This window comes from Ailuropoda melanoleuca, chromosome 9, assembly GCF_002007445.2.
Source record: "Ailuropoda melanoleuca isolate Jingjing chromosome 9, ASM200744v2, whole genome shotgun sequence".
Classification (NCBI taxonomy): Eukaryota; Metazoa; Chordata; class Mammalia; order Carnivora; family Ursidae; genus Ailuropoda; species Ailuropoda melanoleuca.
The window spans coordinates 96747982-96771454 of record NC_048226.1 but is presented as its reverse complement, the minus strand read 5'-3'; the positions used below and the strand labels follow the sequence as shown (position 1 = coordinate 96771454).

General features: G+C 44.4%; 1 protein-coding gene across 1 annotated transcript in view; it reads right to left on the bottom strand.

Moving 5' to 3' along the window:
* Positions 1-23362, bottom strand: part of LOC100463669 (KH domain-containing, RNA-binding, signal transduction-associated protein 3) — a 116318-nt gene extending 92956 nt beyond the window's left edge. Inside the window, exon 1 of the mRNA XM_034668649.1 lies at positions 23308-23362. Coding sequence (XP_034524540.1) covers positions 23308-23341 — 34 coding nt within the window. The 5' untranslated portion in view covers positions 23342-23362. The remainder of the gene's footprint in view (positions 1-23307) is intronic.
* Between the last annotated feature and the right edge of the window lie 111 nt (positions 23363-23473).

The window sequence follows — 23473 nt, the reverse complement described above, 5'->3', positions numbered from 1 at the left end:
ACCACGCCATACACAGTTCCACGGTTCGCACGCCCACAGACCACAGCAGCCGGCATCAGCACAGCCCTCCACAAATGCTAATGGTGAAATGGTAACAAGAGACCAGCTGTTACCATGGACAGCTACCACCTCCCAGGCCAGGAGAGCTTCCCAGGTCAGTGGGTTTCATCTCTACCCCACCCGCAGAGCCATATGCCACAACGGACCCCACCTGAGGACGTCCAGGCAAGGAGGGCTTATTACTGGTCCGGGACACACAGTCAGCCAGCAGGAGTGACAAGACAGGTTTGAATCTAAGCAATCCAGCTCCAGAGGCCTCATTGTTAGTCACAATCCAGTACCATCTTCCCAAATACTGGACATTCGAAGTTATATTACATCAAAACAAACTGGAATTGTGCGTTTGTGCTCTACACGTCTAGAAATGGCTTGTACTGGCCCCAAAGTAGAGAGTCTAACAGCCCTGGACGGGGAGCAAGAAAGAGCAGGTCATGACTGGATTCACACACACCAAGGTCTCCGGGACACGGAAGAGCAAGCTCGGCTCTGCAGCAGGTGAGCAGCAGGAATCCCAGCAAGTGGCAGAATCAGGCACCTGAACGTGACACCTTTCTAGCACAGGACATTTATAAAATGATTTGAATTCAGAGCATGAATCTGATTTGTATACTGTATACTGTTTAGTTCCAAAAACTAATTAGCTTCAAAGATTCTAAAGTACAGAAAAAGCCCTCCACACTCCCCCACAGCCGCCATGAAAACACATTAGTAACCCGCTGTCTGACAGCAACTACCGGCCAGTGCAGGCAGCTGCAAGCCACACCACATGCACCCAGGGCAGCCGAGGGTGCTTATCTGCCACAGTCCATCGTGCTTCGGGTCTGGTGCAGGACAACAACCCAATTATAGTAACAACTGGTCTGAGATGTTTTCCGACAGGTCTGAGCATTGTGCCACATGTTTAAAAGAAAGAAAAGGGTTTAAAATATGATCAGCAACTTTCAAACATAAGCCAGGTACAAAGAGGACTGAATAAATACGACATTTTAATAGAGAAAACCACCAGTTCTGACTTTTCTTTTCAATGGGAAAGGGGTACAGAAAGAGGGAGAGAGAGGCAGGGAGGAGGGAGACAATGTCTAGAAATGCTAGGGGAACAGAAAAAAAGGATTTTGTCCCAGGAACAAGCACAAGAACATAACGAAACCCCACGATTTAATGACCTTTCTTTTCTAAATGATCTAATAGAGCTTTATGAAAAAGAAAGTATAAACACTGGATGGACACCTGCTACATGCCAGGCACTAGTCAGACTCTGGACAAATATTTTATGTACCGCCCTGACCTTCTCACCTCCCAACAGCGCTGGGGCGCCTGGGTGGCTCAGTCGTTAAGCATCTGCTTTTGGCTCAGGTCATGATCCCAGGGTCCTGGGATCGAGCCCTCCATCGGGCTCCCTGCTCTGCTGGGAGCCTGTTTCTTCCTCTCCCACTCCCCCTGTTTGTGTTCCCTCTCTCACTGGCTGTCTCTCTCTCTCTCAAATAAATAAATAAAATATTAAAAAAAGAAAATCACCACTAGTGAGGTAGTGCCCTGCCCCCGCAGATGTGGATGAACTTGCACAAGCCCTCACAGCTACAACTGGACCAGAGCACAGCTGCTATCTTCTCTCTCAGACTAACACTTGCCCAACAAGGAAATCAGAATCTCAAACGGTAAGCTCTCGCAGCTTCTAACGCTATCTCAAAACATAAAACCCAAAACACACAAACACACACAAACTAAAAGAGAAAGAGAGATGGCGAAAAGGATGGCACACCATGGAGGTGTAAGGACAACTGGGCATATAGCAGATAGAGAACTATCTCAGAGGAACACAAGGTTTCTCCCAGAAACCAGTCTGGGAAGCGGAGCTCAGTTCTGCCTTCCCTCTTCATTAGTATTAAACCTTATAAATTGAACCATTTCCTATTTCCCAGGGAGGCACTGTAAATTGCTTTATAACTCTACTGCACGTTTTATCAGATGCGAATCCAAGCATCAGATACATAATTGCTAATTATTTTCTCTCTGTCCTGTGGACAACTTTAGCTACTGTAAGTTCATCTGCTCAACAAGTATCTCTGAACTTATATATTAATCTAATACCCAATAACACGTAATACCATGTAAATATTTAGTTTTTTAGTTTAGTAAAGTATGCTCCCATGACCAAGTAATTATAAAAGGTGACAGGCCAAGAACCTCTATAAATGCTTTCTACCTAGCATCTCCCTAAATAACCATGGCCTAGGCAGACAATATAAATTATCCTGGCAGTTGAATCACTATATCGGTACACCTGAAACTAATACAGTACTGTATGTTAATTATACGAGAATATAAAATTCATTGTTTCTTTTAAAGAAATCTATTAAGAATGAAATTTTTTAAAAAAATATGATTCAGAGGGCCTCATCTAAATATATGCACACACACAACTGACTGGCAGAAGTTTAACTGGTACAACTCACCTATAAATCAATTGGACAATGTGGGTCAAGAACCTTTACAACGTTGATAAACTCTGACCTACTTATCTCAACTTCTAGAAAACTGTCCTCAAGAAATTGTCTGAATGACCACTGCAGACTTAGGTGCAAAGAGACCTACTGTGTTCTGGGCACGGTGGATACACAGTCCTTGCCTTCAAGGAGCTTATCCTGTAAAGGGATATGCAGGAAGGAAATCCCAATCCAGTGTGAAAGACTAGGACAAAGGGAGGCTGAAAAGGGCAGCATGGGAACCCAAGCCAGAGGTGAGAGTGGGTGGCAAGCAGGTTTCCTCTAGGAGTGGATACCCCAGCTGAATCCCTAAGAATATAAATGAGTTAATAAGCACATAAGAGAGGAAAGGACATTTCTGTTAAAAAAGCACAGCACACAGAAGGCCTTCAAAAGAGCATGTGGCTTTCACGAATCAGACAAGAAATCCAATGTGCCAGTAACCTCAGGACCCAAGAGGTGGGGTGAGAGAAATGAGACTGGAGACCAAAGTAAGGGTGAATACCATCCTGAGAAATTAAGGTTTTATCATGAAGATATGAAATACCAGTGAAAACTTTTAAACAAAGGAGTGACTGTTAAAAAGATTTGCATTTTGCACTCTTCCTTTTAAAATGCAAATCTTAACAGGAGAACAGCACTAGGGGTAAGGAAGCAGATCCAAGCTGCCACAGCAATCTAGGCAAGGGCAGAAACAGACACACTGCAAAGCAATGGGACAGACAATTCCGAATTATAATCCCCAAAACTGGAAATGCTCATTCGTGAAGAATCAGCTCCGAATATGATGACATACTTAACGTGGAGTACTACATAGCCACGAAAACCAGTGTTTCCAATGTTGCAATGACCTAAGAAAATGATTATGGTAGAACATTAAACTAAACACTGAAGTCTAAAGTTCTACATGGAGAAGGAAACTATCTAAAATGCTGACAAAGACTATCCCCAAATGATTGCTTTCTGGGGAATGCAACTTTAAAAAAAAAATCATACTTTCTATTTTTTTCCAAACTAAGCAATCACTTATCAGATGTGTAAAGAGGGCTTTCGATGCACCAGGCACATGTGCTGGAGCTAGCTATGCAGTGGTCTACAAAACAGACATGAACCCTGGTTTCATGAAACTTACAGTCCAGTACAGACAGTATTTATTATCAGAAAAATATTCAATTTTAAATTTAAATCCAAAAGCGGAGGAAGAAAGGAAGGTCCTGAACTCATTTATTAGTTTTAATAGACTTTTAGTAGATTCCTTATGATTTTCTACAAAAGACCATGTCATCTATAGAATACAATTAATCATACTGCTTCCTTTCCAATCTGGATGCCAATACCTTTTATTTCATTTTCTCGCCTAGCTAGAACCTCCAGAACAATGCTGAATAGTAGGGGTGAAGGCAGACATCTTTGCTTCTTCCTGATCTTAAGGGAAAAGTCTTTCACAATTATGATGTTACCTGTGGGTTTTTCATAGATGTCCTTTATTATCTGGTTTGAAAGTTCCCTTCTATTGCTAGTTCGTTGAGTGTTTTTATCACTAAAGGTTAGAATTTATCAAATGCTTTTCCTGTGTCTATTGAGATGATTATGTGTTTTTTGTCCTGTATTTCATTGATGGTATATTAACTGATTTTTCAATGCTAAACCAACCTTGCATTCCTAGGTAAATCCTGTGATTATGGTGTATAATCCTTTTTATATGTTGCTGGATTTGGTTTGCTAGTATTTTAAGGATTTTTGTGTCTATATGTATAGCAGATACTGGTCTGAATTTGTGTGTGTGTGTGATGTCTTTGTCTGATTTTGGAATAAGGGTAATACTGGTCTCATAGAATGAGCTTTTTTTTAAAGACTTTTCAAGAATTTGTATTAATTAATTTTAAACGTTTGGTAGGATTCACCAGTAAAGCCATCTGGTACTGGGCTTTTTTTAGTGAGTATTTTTTACCTACCAATTTATCTCTTCACCATTCTATTCATATTTTCTATTTCTTCTTGAGTCAGTGTTAGTGGGTCATATTCTTCTAGGAATCTGCTCATTTCAACCAAGTCATCTAATTCACGGACATACAATTGTTCAAAGTACTTTCTTACAATCACCTTGATTTCTGTAGTCAGTAGAATGTCCCCTTTTTCATTCCTGATTTTAGTCATTTGAATCTTCTCCTTCTTCTTTTAGTCAACGTAGCTAAAGGTAAATTTTGGTGATCTTTCAAATAACCAGCTTCTGGTTTGTTGATTTCCTCTACTGTTTTTCTAGTCTCTTTTGATAATTTCCATTCTAATGTGTATTATTAGCAGACATCTACAGAACATGTTCCCTTGACAGCAGCAGAAACTAATTTTTCTTAAGCCACATGGAACATTCTCAAGGACAGATCAATCTGTATTATTTCCTTCATTCTGCTTATTTTAGATATAATTTTCTTCTTTTCACAGAGTGTTAAGATGGAACTAATTTGAGAGTTATCTTCATTTTTAATATAAGTATTTACAGCTATAAGTTTGCCTCTAAGTGCTGCTCTTAGCTGCATCCCATAAATTTTGCTATGTTGTGTTTTCATTTTCATTCATCTCTAAGTATTTTCTAATCCTCCTTGTGTTTTCCTGTTTGGCTTATCAGTTATTAAGGTGTCTACTAATTTCCACATATTTGTGAATTCCCCAAGTTTCTTTCTGTTATTGGTTTCTAATCTCATTTCACTGTGGCCAGAGAATATCCTATGCATAATTTCAATCCTTTAGAATTTATTGAGGCTTGTTTTATGGACCAGCATATGATCTGTCCTGGAGAATGTTCCATGTGACTTAAAATTGTTGTTTCTGCTGCTGTCAAGGGCATGTGTTCTACAGATGTATGCTAAATCTAGGCAGCTTATAATGCTGTTTAAGTCTTCTATTTCCTTACTGATCTTCTAACTAGTTGTTGTATCCTTTACTGTAAAAGTGTATTGAAGCCTCCAACTATTATTGCTAAGGAAGTCATAATTATTTAAGAACACTCTATTAGTTTCCTATTGCCATTGTAACAAATTACCACAAATTGAGTGGCTTGAAACAACAACATGAACACATTACCTTATAGTTCTGGAACTTAAAGGTCTAAAATGGGTATGTAAGGAAGCATGTCTTATAGAGGTTCCAAGGGAGAGTTCTATCCCGTGTCCTTCCCATCTTCTAGAGGCTGCCAGCATTCCAATAGCTTGTGGCCACGTCACTACAATCACTGCTTCCACTGCCACATGCCTTCTGTCTGACTCTGACTGCTCTTCCACACCCCTCTTCTAAGGACCAGTGAGATTATATGGGCCCACCCAGATCATCCATGATAATCTCTCTACCTCAGGTTTCTTAAAAATATTCGCAAAGTCCCTTTTAACACATGCGGTACCATTCATAAATTCTGGGGCTTAGGATGTAGGCAAATTTGGGGAACACCGTTCAGCTCACCACAAACATTAATTGAAACAGATTGTTGAATCAAATTTGACACAAATCGTCAAATCAAGTTCTAGTTTGTTCCATGTCACTGAGCTCACCAGTGTCAGTATAAACCAAGCACCTTTTAGTCTTACTTTTGAATATATAAACTTGTGCTCTTTGGGCATTCTTTTTCAGTTTAATTACGATGTCAGCCATGGTTAGTTTCTTTTCTCTGTATTTTCCTCAGATTTTATGGAATTATTTCAAGCGATCATGCTGAATATGTAGGACTGAAGCAAACATCTGTAAATAAGATACACCTTTTATAGCACAGCAAAAAAGAGCCCAAGTTTTGAGTCAAAACACAGCTTGGTTTTAGTCTTGCCTTCACCTCTGTCAGGCCCAGCTTTGTTATAAAATGGGGGCATTAATATCTATCTGTATAAGGCTGTTGTGGAAATTAAAGTGATGCCTGAAACAACGTGGAAACTGGATGGGAAGCAGTGGCTGAGGAGGAGCTTAAACACTCGCTAAGGCTGGAATGGACAGGTAAGAAGTAGACGGGGTGGAGGGAAGGAAAGAGAAGCTTCTGTCGATTAACTGCCTGGTCATTCTGACACATGAACCAAACCATCTCTGACAAATACTTTGACAGGTACTCTGAATATTATCCAGTAACAACTTCAGGACGATGATGAGTTCCATAAGGCCCTTACATCTTTATCCACTGGAATAGGGAAGCGGACTGAAAAAGTCCAGAGCGCTCAGTTACAAGCTGGCCATGTGCCATGAGGCCAGGCTCCTCAGCCACAGCTTCCACAAAAGCCTGTTTTCTTCCCCGTCAAGTAGAATCTATGTCTTTTATCTCAGAGACCTATACTAAGAATTGGGGAAACTATTGTCTGTACATCTGCTGGCACTTAGCAAGAACTCAACAAGTAATAGCTCATTATTATTAACAATTATGTGACACCAACAAGTTATTTAGTATCTCCAGAACCCCTGGTGTATAATTCGGGATAATACCCTAACCCATGAAAATCCCTAAAGCCAGGCTGAAGAGGTCCTTGGTAACAGGTAAACATCAGTGTCCTGCAGCCTCCCTTCATCCCTCTGTGGGAGAAAAAGCCAATGTCTCCCTCCAAGACTTCCACACATCCTCATCTCCAGAACCTGTGAAAGTTAAGTTTCATGGCAAAGGAAAACTGCATGTTGCAGATAGAAATAAGGTTGTTAACCAGCTAACCTTAAAATCGCGGAGATTATCCTGGATTATCCAGGTAAACCCAAGGTAATTACAAAGAATCTTACAAACAGATGAGAAAAAGCAGGAGAGAGAGTTCTACAGGGACAGCAGTGTGGAGAGAACCCAGCCTGACACTGCTAGCTTCAAAGATGGAGGAAGGGGCCAGGTGCCCAGGGCCATGGGAAGCTCCAGCAGCAGGAAGAGTTAGGGAACGATTCCCCACCTTGAGTCTCCAGAAAGGGACACAGCTCTGCTGACAGCCTGACTTTAGACCAGTGAGAACCATTCCAGACTCCTGCCCTCCAGAACTGAAATTCCTGGCAATCTGTTACAGAAGCCTTAGAACACTGATACACTCTCCCTTCCACGTTTTCAGTTTTATTGTAAATAAGTCACAAATAACATCTGAATCTGAAAACTGAAAAAGGAAAAAGCAAATTATTTTTGTTTTCTCTACGCAGATGAGCCTCACCTTAAATGAAATCTCTAAAGAAAATCACTTCTTACTGAACTATACTGATGAGTGATCTGAACAGTAATTGATTCTTGGCCTTTGTCATAAAGAACTTAAGCTATTAAACTATATAAATGGACTCATTATCATTTTGGAACAATGGTGTTAATAATATAATTAAGATATAAGCCACTGCATAGAGGTACCTGGTGTTAAAAGAAGCAGTCAACTCAGGAGAAGCCTTTATTATTCAAAACTAAGCAAGACATGGTACATACTCCCCTTGGGCATACCCGCTCCAAGCATACTGTATGTTAAGTCTCAAAGCAAAGTTTATGGTTTGAAACCTATCCTGCATGTTGTGATTTTTGTTTAATCAGAAGAAATACTGCTTCTTTGACGTAGTAACAGTGGAAGCCAATATTCACTCCAAACAAGGACCCCGAATCAAGGTACTCAGAGAAGTTTATTATCGATATTTTTCAAGCCGATGGCAAAACTATTCTGGGAAAGGGTTTTCAAAGGTTACTCAAGTAGAAAGTGACAACCTGAGACCGTAAATTAGTACCTGGTGCTTCATTAATTCCTAGTATGGTCCACTGCAAAGGAGCTAAAATACAAAGTGTCCTTGACACACCCAAATCTCTGGAGGATACCAAGGATCCTTGCCATCCCCCCCAAAATTGTGACATCACCACCAGTGAGAAAAAACTGCGGTCCCATGGACTCGTCTGGGCCACCAGTAGGTCCAAGCACTAGAAGGTGACACTTCCAGGGCAAGTAGACAAGAGAACAAAAAATATCGTCTGATGAGGGGACCGTACCAGGCTTTTCTCCTGGAACTCACCATTTTTGGCCCATTTTTACCACCTGGCTGTTGAAATAAGAAAGCCACACTGCTCTACCCATTTTGCATAGGCCCCTGCCACCCAAGCCAGAGACCAAACAAGAACTAGGGGAGGCGGCATGAAGCAGACGACGAGTCTGCTCCTTCCCTAAGCCCTAAATGAGAGGAGGTGGGAGAATCAACCTGTTGCAGTTCCTGCAGTTCCTGTGTCAAAGGTCTGTGGCCCCAGTTCTTTAACAGCGAGAGTGTATGGTAGCCTAGAATGGTGTCTCTGCCCTCTGCACGCTTCCCCAGGGAACCTCTGGGGCACAGCTTGGCTCTTGGTTAGGCAGGAGGATTCCCCCTCAGGGTGCACTGTGGACCCACCCTTACGCTGACCCTAGCAACACCAACCAAACATTCACAAAGAAAGCAGCGATTTCAACATGCATTTGCTGGCGAGAATTAAAGGCCACAAAGCATTTCACTTAAACTTACGCTCTACTGGGTAAGTGTGAGCCAAGTCAACAGTCAATCTGGAAGACGTGTGGTCAGGAACACGAGCAGTGAAGAGGAGCCAGGAAGCTCTACAGACAGACAGCCTGTGATAACCTGACTGGTCCACCAACCAGTTCAACCCGTTACCAGCTCCGGGTTCAAGAAACTTACAGAGAGCCTGTGTTGCTTAAGCATCACTGGCAGTGACAAACTTTAAGATTCCTACTTGAAAAGAAATGCATCACACATGCACAAAAAAAGCTTTTAAAATACACGGTTTCAAGTGTGATTTACATGGATGGACTCACACACTCTTCATGAAGTAAGAAAAGGAAACAACAGAGGGTTTCTTCTTTGCCCAAAACTCCAGTGTTGGTGCGGCCACAAGGGTCTCTTTGTCCTTTTCTTTTTTGATTCTGCACACTCTCCCCGGGGAGCCCCCTCCCGGACCAAGACTTCAGACACAGGACAATGCATTCTTAGCGCACTCAGATGTCTAGAAATACCACATGTAATTCTGAACTCACACACTTCAAACACTTTCAAGCTGTATTGTTCAGCATCCCAAATGATCTTTCTAAAACATGTAGCTGACTGACCATGTCCTTCTCCCGCATTCTATCTGTCAACTGTTCCAAATTTTAAAATGCATTCATACTCCTTAGCCATCTACAGGCCCTGCACATTCTAGTCCCTATCCTGCTACCCCACTTCAATACATTCCTGCTTTTACTTTATACTCCAGACAAGCTAACAGAAGGTGCTTTCACATGTATTATTCATTCAATAAACACTGAGTGCCTGCTGTGTGTTAGGCACTATTCTGAGCACTGGAGATCCAAGCAGCTCGGAGTCTGTCTTCTATACAGCCTTGAGGTGTGTCACCTAACCTGCACAAGACGTCTGGGAGGTAGGCACCACCATGTCTGCTTTAACAAACTAGAGGAGAGGGAGAGGTGAAGGTACACGCTCAGGTCCGGTAATTCTTAAAAGACAAAAGTCCGAGTCCCAGACTGAAGGCTCGTGCCCATACTGCCAGGGTCCACCCACCTGCCACAGTGGCCTGAGAAATGGTAGGGCTCTCAAAATCGGTAGCTGGAAACTCAAACAAAATGAAAACGCTCTCCATGTTTCTTCAACAAAGCACCCTGAGATCATGAATTCATTGCCCTAATGCATAGAAAGAGAATGTGAGACCCACTGACTCTTTATTCTACAAACATTTCTTAGAACCCACTGTCTCCCAGGCACCGTGCTGGGCAGGAATCAAAGACAGTAAGTCACATTTCCTGCCTGAAGAAACTTGGATTCTCGTGGGAGAAATATCTCCCAACAAATCATTATCATCTGAGTGTGATAACCGCAAGGACGGCTGCAAAGAGTAGGAAGGGCTGTACGGCATGTGCTGGGCACACACGGGGAGCAGAACAGGAGCCCACTCTGAGCACACGACCTGCCCGACAGGGGGTCCAGCGGCCAATGCTGAGGAAACAGACCCCAAGACGTTAACGCACTCGTGTCACAGGTAGGTCACCCTCTGCAGCTCCCCGAGGAGTCACACGTGGGTCCCTCTTCGCTCCCGGGATTGGGATCATGGACCACTCCCAGGCAGTGCCATAGGTCCCTGCGCTTGTCTTCACTGCAGCGCTTACCCTGCAGTATAAGTGTCTTTTAACTTGGCTGCTTCCCCACGGAGCTGAAAATTCCTTCAGCAGGAACCAAATACAAGCCAACTCCGTGTCCCGGCACTTAGCCCCGCTGAGGAGTGTGATCCTTTCTGAAGAAGAACCAAACACCCTCCAGTCCAGGCGGAAGGGCACTGGAGAAATGCGCAGCCTGCCAGGACTCTCCCGAAGCGTCCCTGAAAGCTGCACAGTGGTTTCCGGGAAGAGTAAAAGTCTGAAGTCTCATTAGCAGATCTGGCTGCTCCTGGGCCATATCTCACTGACGGTCCAAGCCCAAACGCTGTTCTCTGCTGTGACTCCTTTACTCTAAGTGACACGGCACTCTCACAGCCACTGGGGAGCCAAGAACTCACGCGCAGCCTTCTAAAGGAACACCTCGAGAAGTACACAACGGGTGTCCAGTCTGTCCCCCGTGCCTGCACGGAGCTGTGTAAAGAAGGGACAGGTGCGCTGCTGGCCTGAACAACTCTGGAGGAGGGCTGCCCACAGGATGCCAGGCACTTCACAGATTGTCTCGTGATCATGTTATAGATGGAGAAACTGAGGCTCACAGAGCTTATCGTTACCAAAAGTAACACCCCCATTTACCACTTATGAGCAAAACCCTGACAGAGTCAAAAGGAAACTAAAAACAATACAGAATACAGTCAATTGACTGTTAAGACAGATGACTTTTTTTCCATCCCTATGTTCTTCTAAGTCCTCGCAGACCATACAGATACAGAGCAGGGAGTTTGGGTTTCCTCTCTGTTCTGAACTGATGGTGCCTACGTGATGGGCAATGTGTCCGAAGTGCAGAAGGTGTTTTCTTTGTGTGTGAGACACACACAGACGCTGAGGCAGAACTTCCTCACGACTTCCCGTACTTAAAAACAACGAAACAGTGAAAAGCAGTAAAGTTCATTGACCAAATCAAAATCTTGTACGTCATCTCAGGACACAGGAGACAAAAGCCAGGTGGGGGCAGGAGACTTGCTCAGCTTCCCTTTTCCTCCAGACTAGGACTTTGCACAGAGCCATGAGCTGCTCTGTGACACAGAACTTTGAAACCATCTTTCTGGAGTCTTGAGAAAAGACAGAACAACCTGGTGCTTTTCCGATGTTCACACAGCCTGCCGACGAACAGAACCACTGCTCACCAACACGCTGACAACTGACTTTTGAGTTTGGGGAATTAAAAAAAAATGTAAGCAATAACTAAAAGTCTCATTTATTTCAGAGTCATCAGAGACACTTTAAACCGATTGAATTTGCATCTCCCTGCTTCCGCTATTGCTGTCTGTAGTACTCCGGTGCTTGGGTATTTTCGGGGTCCCACGTTACCTGGGTCGCTGTCAATGGGCATCAACAGGTGGTCCTTCCTAATGACATACTTTTCTCTGAGAATGGGTTCATTCCCATATGAAACCCATTTGTCACTGCTATAATGAAGTCCTTTCTGAATAAACTAGAGCAATAAATTACATAAAGAAAATTGTGAAGAAACAAACCTATTCTGAGACAAAAAAGGAGCCCAATTCTGAGATTTCTCACCCAGTCAATTGGGGCTGGAGTTCTGCCGCTCAGCTGAAGACTACACGGAACAGCAGCTATGCTAGACCGGAGCAGAGGCCACGTGTGAGGCCTACGACACCTCACGGCTCTGTCTTGAGATACACCTTCATTAAGAAAAAGATAATCATTTTATCATGGCGAGATAAACACCCTCGGGAGTTTTATGAAATAATTTTTTCTTATTACTTTGAGTATTGTACATACTATGTTTTTAAAAGACTCACATCTTGCAAATTAAATCCCCAACAAATAGACATGTTCTAAGAAATGGATATCCAAAATATCCAAGAGGAATGAGTGCTCTGCAACAGAAACAACAATTAATGAATCATTAATTCTCTCACCCAACGGGCGACACTCTGACCATGGCCTCAGTGTGGATGGCATCAGAAAAGACAGACGAGGCCTGGTCCGCGCTCCCTAGAAGCTGAGAGCAGGGCAGGGCGGGCAGACTACAGCACGCTGCCCGTTTCTCTAACGGAAGTGCTGTCAGGACACAGTCCTACACGTCCGTTCCCACATTGTCTCTGGCTGCTTTTCTGCTGCAACAACGAGCTGAGCAGCACGCACAGCCGACAGAACATCCCCTCCTGGCCTCTCACAGGAAGTCTGCTGGCTGCACGGAGCTTCACGTGAAGACAGTGGCAATACCCCTGCAGACACACACCCACCTCCCACTCTGTCCAGTGAAAGGGCCCAGACGCAAGGACACCCGGTGGCCCAGATCCCGATGTTGAACGACCATCCCACACTATGAGAAACCGGGCACCGTGGAAGAAATGGCTGATTTCTGAACCACAGCACAGTAACTACAAGACGTGCCTGGAACAAAATGCTGTTAGGAACTAAAAAAATACTCAAAAGACGTATGGGAGGCTCCTGTCAATAGGAGCCAGGAGCCAGGATAAAGGGCTCCCCAGTGGCCAAATCTGGGGCAATGTAATTGTCAATTTATACTGTGACAGTAAAGGACCATACCCAATTGAATCAAGAACTTACATGGACAGATGACAGCTGGAGGGAGGGGAGAGGGCAGAAGAAGGAAGGACAGGAACAATGAACACGTCCCCCACAGCACAGTGTCAAGCAATCCATGTAGACATAGTGAGTGAACAAGAAGATCACCATTTCACAGCCAGCACAGGAATAATTCAGCCAGGAAACACTAGCGGGTGCTGACATCTGTGAGGAAGAGCTTACAACGAGGAACAGGAGTGACAGAGTCTCAGAGTAGCTCCCTGCAGAAGCACAACGACTCACACAAGGAATACAGTATCTTTGCAGCGGACACCACCAACAGCACCTGCACTAAGTCACCAAACTCGGCCTCATGGGTAACAGGACAGTGACAGTGACACCGTGCGCCTCCCCGCCTCAGTACAGAGGAGGACATGCCACACCTCCGAGCATGCCCGCCTCAAGTGTCCACGCGCGACTCCAACAGTAAGGGAACAGACAAGCCGAACTGAGGGACGTTCTACCAGAAAACACTGGCGTGTGTAGTCATCCAAAATGCACGTCTGAGCAGTAAAGGCAGACAGAGGAGCTCCTCCAAACCAAGACACTAAAGACACCTGACAGCCGAGGGCACCGCGTGATCCTGAACCGAGGGCACTGCGTGATCCTGAACCGCGTCATCTACCAGACCAACGGGAGCAACGGCAACAGCAGCGCGCGGCCTAGAGCCGAGACAGACAGTCGTAGGACGCAGCGATCACCTTCCGCAATCTGGTCCCTGTTCTCTACGACGGCAGTTAGGCAGTCACGTAAGAGAAGGCCCTTATTCTTAGAAAACACACACCAAGGTATTTAGGTTCACAGGGGTCTGGAGGGGGTGACACAAGCACCTTACCCCCGGGGTGTCAGGAACACACACAATCACACGGAGAGCACGGTAAGCCAGCGCGGGAGCATGTTAACAACCCGTGAACCCAGACAAATGCCCGTATGGGGTCTCCGCACTGTTCTTTCAACTCTTTTATTTTAAAATTGTTTCCAAATAAAAGTCTTTAATGTCAGGAATAAGAGCTAAAGGTCTTAACAAGGGGAGGGGGAAGGAAAGAGGAGAGAGATGCACAGAACTATGCCAGCTCCCAGCCGAGGGTGAACACGAGGCCGTGGTGGGAACGCAGGGCAGACTGGAGTCAGTCACTACCTGGGGGAGTCAGGAAAGGTCTGTGTCCCCGCCTGAGTCCCTCTCCCGCCTGCGGGGAGTGCCACGTCCAGCCAAGTCCCCTCTGAAGAGCACTCCTCCCAGCCCTGGATAAGCTGGACATTCTCTGGGCCCCAGACACCCCCACCTCTTCCCACCACAGCGCTAACTGCCCCTGGGAATCGTTCCCGCTACAGGTCCATCTCCCTCTCTGGATTACACATTGCTGGATAAACAACGTGAAACGAGGACGATGATGATGATGATGAAGGCGGCAGCAGCCACTTCCCCTGCGCTCGCTACACGTCCCACGTGACACTACGCAGCTCTCCACGCAGCGCATGTAAACTACTCCAAGACTCCAACCAGCTTCACTTCTTTATTTTAAGTGACCATTTTACAGTCGTGGAAACTGAGGCTGAGTGGGGATCATGTGCCCAAGGTCACTACAGGAAGCGGCGGAGTTGAGATGGGAACTCCAAACCCCAAACCCATCTGACTGAAAACCACCCCTAACCTCTCCTTCCTCCCAAATGGTCTGCACCCCACCCCGTACTGGAGTTAGCCGCAGCTCGCACTTGGGAGGCAAACAGAGGGCAAGAGGGATTTCGCTATGTACTCTGCTCTGTTCCTGTTTGCTGAGCACACCCGAACTCAAAGCAAGGAGCAAAGGGGCACAAGGTGGGAGGACAAAGCCAGCCCTAAAAAAACTGCCAGGAGATAATCTACTCCCTGGTAGATAACCAAGAGGTGAGGTAGGAAATTCAGATATTAAAGATACGACATGAGGAAGAGAAACCCATAAATGTGTAGTGAACTCGTATTAGACGTAACAAAAATATCCTGTATGTTGAAATCTTAAAGTAAAACTGAATAAATATCACACTGTCATTCCACCCTAAGGACCCAAGAGGCAGGCACCACTGCCTGGCACAGATGAGGAAACACAGGCTCGGGGAAATGCCTGGCCCGGAACACACAGCTGCACTGAGCAGTGGGGGTGCTTCACAAATACTAGCTGAATAAACGAATAAAACGAAAGAAACTTCAGTATACATTCTGGAAGGCTTACGGACTCTACCCAGTATTCAGCTCTGTTAAAATTACTATGTAATCGTGACTTTGTCCAAAATTTCTCCCACATTTTGGACCTGGTACTGATCAAGCCCCCTCCCCCAGGAGGAAGCAGAAATTTCTAGGGCAGCTGACGAAGTTTGGGTTACTATTGTTTGCTTCCTCACAAGAATCAAAAATGTTGACTCTTATGCTCCAATGCAAACAACAGAACTATAATTTCCCCCCACAAACTGAACAAATTTGTGGCCAGCGGCCATCCATCAGACTACCCTAACACTCACCTTCAATACAGTTTTCAGTTCAAACGCTTTGGGATATTTTTTCTCTCGAGATGGTAAGCCCCAGACCGTGACCCCCCCTCGCTAGCTACCCCTGAACCCCCCGCAGACTTCTTTGCAGGCTGAGAACAGACCAACCTCGCGTGGTCCCAGGACAAATGCAGCAACCTGTGAGCCGCGCCTGGACACCTGAAGCACTAGAGATGGTGCCTACGGAACGGAAGTCATGCTTCTCCACGAATACTGCAGGCAGCTACCGAGTATGCCCCTTACAATCAGAAATGTAAAACACCGATGCAGGAAAATCAAAAGCCAGGCGGCCTGCGGCAGAGCCAGCACGGGCTCTGGGAAGCTCCCGGGAGGACAGAGAGGGCAACCAGCTGTGCGCAGCGCCATCTAGTGGAGCCGGAGCAGAGCACAGGTGCCGCTCAAGGGAGAAGGCCAAGCAGGCAAACCGCCCCTGCTCCCCACCGCTAAGATCTCCGGGGCAGCTCTGATCAACATGGACGCCCCCCGGAAGATGTATATCAAACAGGGTGTTCTCACATCCTCATGCTCTTTGTCATACCAAGGAAGAACATCAGCGATACGCCAGGAGCCCCTTTTAAAGTTCTTAAAATAGCAGCAGGGGCTGATTGGTGAAACATTACAGAAACATAAAAAATGATGGAAATGTACAGCTTACCAATTCAGAGCAAGAAAGCTTGTGCTTGTAGCGAGGAACTGCTGAGTGTCCAGCTATGTTTTAAGAGGTGCAGTCACAAAGCTGTTTTTGGAAGCGTCTGGGGCAACCGTACCTCCAGCAGCACGGGGACAATCAACCAGCACGGCTAAGTCTGCCCGGGTAGCACCGAGGAAGCTTCCCAAGAATGAGTCTGCCCTTCAGCATTTCCTGCACTGGAAAACTGAACTCATTCTAATAACAAAAAAATCACCCTGAGAACTGAAACTAGAAGATTAAGCTTTATACATTTTATGTCTGGAAAGTGAAGCCAGCACACACATCAGTCTCAGGCAGGTAACGCTTACCAAGCACCTGTCATGTGTTAGACACTGTAGTCATCTCATGCCTGAAACAACAGCCCTACAAAGGAGGTATAAACGCTCCCATTTTAAAGACGGGAAACAGAGGCTCCCGGAAATAAGTACCTTGCATAGGCTCCGACTAGGAAGTCTTCACCTCCCGTCATCACATGGCTCCTTCTGCAGCTCTTCCCTTACTAACACTAGTCCCCACCACACCTTCCAGGCTGCCACTGGTCACGATGTTCCTGCCCCCTTTGGTCAGGCCACCGTCTGCCCCTCTGCACAGTCTGCAGTCCGCCCTACTCACAGTCCACCCTTATGATACCAAGCAACTGATCTGAAGAGCTGCATGGCAGAGAATTTCCCACGGAAGTCAAAGATGAAAATCCAGCTGCAGTGAAAGCTCCCACCTCCACTTGGTGCTTACGGGTGAACTGTCTATTGTCTGGGAGGCCAGCAGGTAAGGATTTGGATTCTGGTTTACCACTGAGCTGTCTGACCTTAGGCAAATAATTTGTCCTTCATGCCCTCACTTTTCTCACATGTAAAATAAGGTAAAACGATTTACTCTTAACACTGTGAGAAAAATGAAGTGCCATAATGCACCTAAAACATCTAACCCAGGAAAAGTTCTCGATAAATAGTAACCATGACTATTAGCAATTGCAAAGCAAGGACATTCAAACATCCTCCCCACCCCCAGCCCACTACCATCAGAGAGCCAAAACCATTGTCTGTGAGAATATGTTCTTTTATGTTCTTGGCACTCTTTCTCCCCACTTTTTGAGCCTATTTTTAGAAAATAGAGAATTCCTAAACATAAAATAAACTGACTAAAAATCCCTGATATCATCCTTTCAACCAACTGTTTCTGTGATAAATACAGCATTAAAATATAAAGAGCTCTGTGCCTCTGAGAGGTTCCTTCAAGACACACAGGGCCTTTGTCTTAGTAACTTTCCACAGGGAAAGTTTTCCTATTTTCTCCCTGAGCACTGAAATACACAGAATTAAAACTCCTTGATTTGAATGCCTGAAGACTGAAAAGTGCGCTGGAGAACACAGGGAAAAAGTGAACTTGCCTTTTTGGTAAAACACATTTTAGGGGGACCTCTTTTTAAAAATGCATCATCGCCAGCAGAAATTCCTAACTGGCTTCTACTATAATAAAACTTTTATTTAAAAACAATGTCAACTTCTGTCCTTTTATCTGTTTCCTTAAAGTACCCTATCAAAACCCTGCAGACTGGAAATTTCAGTCGTGCACCTTGACTGGGCAAGTTGCTTTCCATTTTTGAGACTCAGATGAGTCATTTGAAAAAAACAAAAGAGGCAGGCAGGGGATAGAAACCACCTACCTTGCAAGATCTTTGTGAGGATTACAGATAATGCATAGGAAGCACCTGGCACAAAGAAGCCCTCAATTTGGCAGCTTTTATCATAATCATTATCCCCAATGCTAAGGAACATTTCTATTTTTTGGTAAAAAATATAAACCATTCTATCTTCACTCAGTGGGAATGATGACAACAAGCAAAAGGGTCTTGTGCTATCGAAGTCTCTCTGGCATTCAGTCCTCAGTCCCAGCTGTTCCTCTGGTTTGGGGTGTCTGTGGGCCATCTGAGATCGCGGATTAACTCCTTCAGGTAAGGAGGCTTATTTGCCATGTAACAAGGGCTTCAAATTCCTGGTTTTAGTCTGTCATTAGGAATTTATGGAAGGAGAGCTAATTGTATTAGAGCATACTGGCTTAGTAAGTTCCTTAAGAAGAAGAAAAGTAAATACACATCTGAGGCAAAGCAGATCTGCTAACATCTCGTGGTCAACTGGAGAAGAGCCCGCAGTCCTAGCACATGCAAAGAGCACAGGGCCTTCTGCTGCTGGTCTCAGGCCGCGTCTCACTCGAGCCTCTTTCATCTGTGTCTCTGCCCCCGTCAGCTGCCCTACAGCCACAACACTGAGTCTTCCACCTCCGTGAAATTACAGCACAACACTGAAATGAAGACGGGGCTGGAAGGCTGCAAAAGCTGCATGAGGTACTCAAGACCAAGCCACGGAAGCCCAGGCCAGCCGCCCAGAAGCTGACTCTCCCATGGAAGACAGAGGTCCAAATAACGTAGTGTAAGGACAACCACACACCATCACAGAGGTAAGCACTGGCTGCTCTGGGGAAAAAATCGGCCATCAATCCATTTGAGGGGAAGGATGTGATCACAGGAGATCCCCTAGAGCAGAAATTCCAAGGGCGGGGTGTAAAAAGGGTTGCCATATAACTTGTCTTTCAACTCCAGCACAGCCATGAACTGCCAGCCCAGCTGGACCCCACCCCTCTGCGGGCCGGTGAGGTTCGAGAAAGAAGAACAAAGCTTGCACCTTCACTGGGACATTTTGCAAGTAAGTCACCCTGGGTAAGTCACTTTAGCTGTTGGAGTCTCGGTTTCTACAACTGAAAAATTGGGCTAATAACCTCTACATTTCTGAGCTATTACAGACATGACCCAGCACAGAGAAGAACCTCAAAAATGTCCCTAGGCTGACTGAGTTAAACCATCTAAGTCACTCAGCACTTCAGAAGGACAGCTGAAGGATAGTTGAAGACATTCCTTGGGAAAGAAGAGGGCATCTACAAACTTGACACTCTCAAATTAACGCATGTAAGAACACTCCTTTCTCAGGAGCAGAGTCTATGTTCTTCCCTCGCCACCTGCAGGACTCAGCCCCAGGACCTGGCACATTCCTTGGGAAAGAAGAGGGCATCTACAAACTTGACTCTCAAATTAACACATGTAAGAACACTCCTTTCTCAGGAGCAGAGTCTATGTTCTTCCCTCGCCACCTGCAGGACTCAGCCCCAGGACCTGGCATGGCAGCTTCTCAAGCAACATGTCACTAATGACCAGATACCACAACACTGTAACTCACAATCACAGGATCACCTCAAATCGTAGCATGCCACGGGAACCTCAGAAACGGCAAACAATCAAAAACTCTGAAAACCCTAAGAAGAACAATTGAAAACTAAAAAACCACAGCCTCCATCGGATGAAACAGAGAATCACACACTACATCTAAATATAATTCTGCAATTTCCATTCTCATTCGTCTCTCTTACTCCACACATCTGACAACAGTCAAGCAAATCACAAACATTCTCCAAAAGGGGTCACCAAAAATGAAACAGTAAGCCATCAAATTTTGTTGAACAAAGAGACCTATGGCACATTGGGCTAAGTAATGATCCTCCCTTTATACATTTTTAACCCTCACATATATCCTGAGTAATGTTAACAGTATTGATATTAGAGAAATTGATGTAAGATGAAAAATTATTATTTTGAAATACCAACAGAAAATTTTATCAATCTGGACACAAATAGACCACCTTAATCTTGAATCCTTTGCTCCACTTCCTCTTGTAACCAAACACTAACTATAACTTGGCAGTGAACCAGCCACCAATCCATATATTATATCAGATAATTAAAAATACAGGGTTATGTAATCTTATTTAATGGTTACTTGACTTGGATTGAAAAGAATCCAAAGCAGTACCAGAGAACTGGATTAAATTATAATGCATAAGACATTTCTAAAGATGTTTTTAGTAAGAGTCAGCACAACCCCTCCTAGCAAATATAATACAAAACATGGGATGCTACTTTCATCTCCAATTAACCTCCTTGGCAAGAAACGGCAATGTCAATTCTCTATAGGCATCGAAGGGGGGGAAGGGGGGGATACCAAAGCCTATCTTCTTTGATTCAGTTTTAACATCAAGTAAACGTTAACCATTACATTAGGTAGAGAAACAAAAGTACTCAGTATTTAGGGGAAAGGGAGAGGACAGCCAGTTAGCCTGAGAAAATAAAAAGTCAGCAACTTAATGCCCATCATGAAACACAAGCCTGGAAAATGTATAAAAGCCGAACTATGTTAGCACAGGAGCATATATCTTGATGTCATCCCAGCTCAAGTTCTTAAATATTATTAGAAAAAAAATAATTCAGCTAGGAGGTTGACAATGTTTACAACTACTGAATTTTAAAAAATGGCAACACCTCATTTATAAACTGTTTCATTAACATAATGTGTTGATTACAAAAGTAATAAACTGGTCATAGGAGGGCTTTAATTCAAAAGTGCCTCTTGGCCGGAGCATTAAAATCCTGTAGGACAAATCTGCTACCAATGTTTAAAAAGACCACTAGATAAGTATAGAAAGAAACTTTTTTAGAATATCAAGATAAGTCAACCAGAAACAAGCATATTAATCATACTGATTTCTACAAGGTTTTAAATTAGCATGTGCGAAGTATTTTATTCTATCTTTGTTGGAAGGCATAAGTAGCGAAACAATGGCTTTAGGAGACAGACAAAAGACCTGAGTTCAAATTAAATCTCCGTTGCCCACAAGCCTGCCTAACTGGGTTCTTCAGCTGCCTCCCCAGAAAAATGGAGACATCAGTGTCGACCTCACAGGAGTGCAAGCGTGAGACAGGAACTGGACATGGTGTACCATAAAGAGCCCTGGAAACTTGAACATACCCCACACAAACACGAGGCATCACGTTCACTGCTGACCATCGTCACTGTACACGTTACCACCGGAACACTAACGTGCAGTATCAAGATTCAGAATGAACTCTGAAAAAAATAGTTTCTTTTCAAGGCAAAGGGTCAAAAATATAGCTAAATAAGAATAAAAATACTTTTCTATAGCCAATAACAAGATGCTTATCAGATTCAAAATCAAAGTTTGCTAATAACCACTCAAATTGATTTAAGATGCTATTTTAGAAATGCACTTGTAATTCTGGCGTTACATAATTGAGCATGATTAATATTTTAAATGATAGGGCTTTGCTTTCTGGATATCAGCTTATGATTTAAGGGGAAAACATGTTCATCTGAAGTCACCAAAATTAACAGTAGTAAGAGCATCTCGGTAGCACCTTTTCCTTCTTTCACGTAACTGTTCAATGTGAAAAATGTACTTCTTACCAAATTACATTTTTTATGGAAAAGTAAGGTAATCAGATTTAACATCTAAAAAAAAAATACTCAATGGCAACACTGTCTAATATCTGTTTCAAGTAACTAGAAGCCATTAACACTAGTAGAAACAGAAACCTGAAAGAATTCTGAATGTATTAGCAACACGGTACTGTAACAACATGGCACAGAGAAAAAAAAATTCTAACTTTCAAAATAAGACAACTCATTACACTTACAGTTAAGCTGTTTCCTTAATTGAGTGCAACATAACTTTGTCAGCTTCTTTATTTAAAAAAATGCACTTGATTCCACAATCTAGAATATTTCTAATGCCACTGATCTCACACAATGTACAAAGAAATTTCTTTCACAGAAATGACAGCCCAGCAGGGGTGTATGTAAGATATATGTAAATCATAAAGACCAAGGAGTAGAACTCTAACTGCAGAACTGTTCAGAAGAACATGGGAATAAAGCTGAAAATTCTCTAATTTAAGAATGTAAACCCATTACTTTTTCACAAGCCCACTTTATTAAAGAAATAAAAATAAGCCTGCAATTAAAATAAAATGGGAAAGCTCTGTAAACCGATTTCTGTTCAACAATTTAACAGCACGCATGCTTAAATTCTCGGGAGACACTGAGTCTCTCCACTACCACCCTCAGTCGACAGCACACCCTACCCTGAAGAACTGGTAGAAATAGGCAAATGCTGGAGGATGCCGTTTTAAAATACAGACATCTATATACAAATAGAATATGTCTGCCTCATCTTTCACTAGCAACGATAAAAGAGCCAGGGCTGGCATTAAGATCAGCAGACCCGATTTAACTCGGGAACCACAAACTGTCACTGCACGGAGTGATTCACGCAAAAGGTAACAGATCTGACCAGATAATGTTCCTGCCATTACCCAAAGAAAAAGCAGACCAGTGGCCCTCAAACCCATCTTTATCTGAAACATGGATTAACAGATATAGAAGGAATTGAGGACTGCTCCTGGGAAGGCAGGCTTGATTTACCATCCATTCCAGATTAGTCAAGAAGCTGGAGGAAGAACAAGCCAGGAAATACTGTCCTAGGTAGGCACACCTCCATATGTCTCTGCATCCCGGTGCCCTGTACTTCCCAGGACTGTTCACACCCTGAACTGGGTAAAGCAGTGCTGAAAGGCACTGGCACCAAAGACTCCTTGCCCAGTCTTCCCAACCCCTAACCAGCCCCCAGTGAGGATGACCCACCCAGAGCTTCCCAAAGAGACAACAGGCAAGCCAAGAAGGGGGCAATTGCATGGGCCTCTTCTCCCCTACCAACCGGTCCAAGGGCCAGCTTGCAAGCCTTGGCTGGAGCTGCCTAACCCCAGAGAGGGCGGACCACCCTGCCAGGGTGGCTATAGCCTTGGCATGGGAGAGAAAGAGGGACACGAGAGGAACCGGGCTCTGCGACTAGGACCGCCGGGTCCTTCTCTGAAATACTCGGGTCTGACCCCAAACCTCCCCCAAGATCTGCAAACTTCACTAACAATCCAAGCACCTGTTCCCTTCACCTCGTGTGCGTTTCATCCCCTCAAATCCTTCCATTTTGCTCCAGCTCTTTCTCCAGTTCCCTGGACAAACCAAACACACTAGGATCCCCGAGTCCCTCACAAACTCCCCTCCAATGAGATCATTCAACCCCCGCCCCGCCAAAGCCCCCAGATGTTCGCCGTCCCC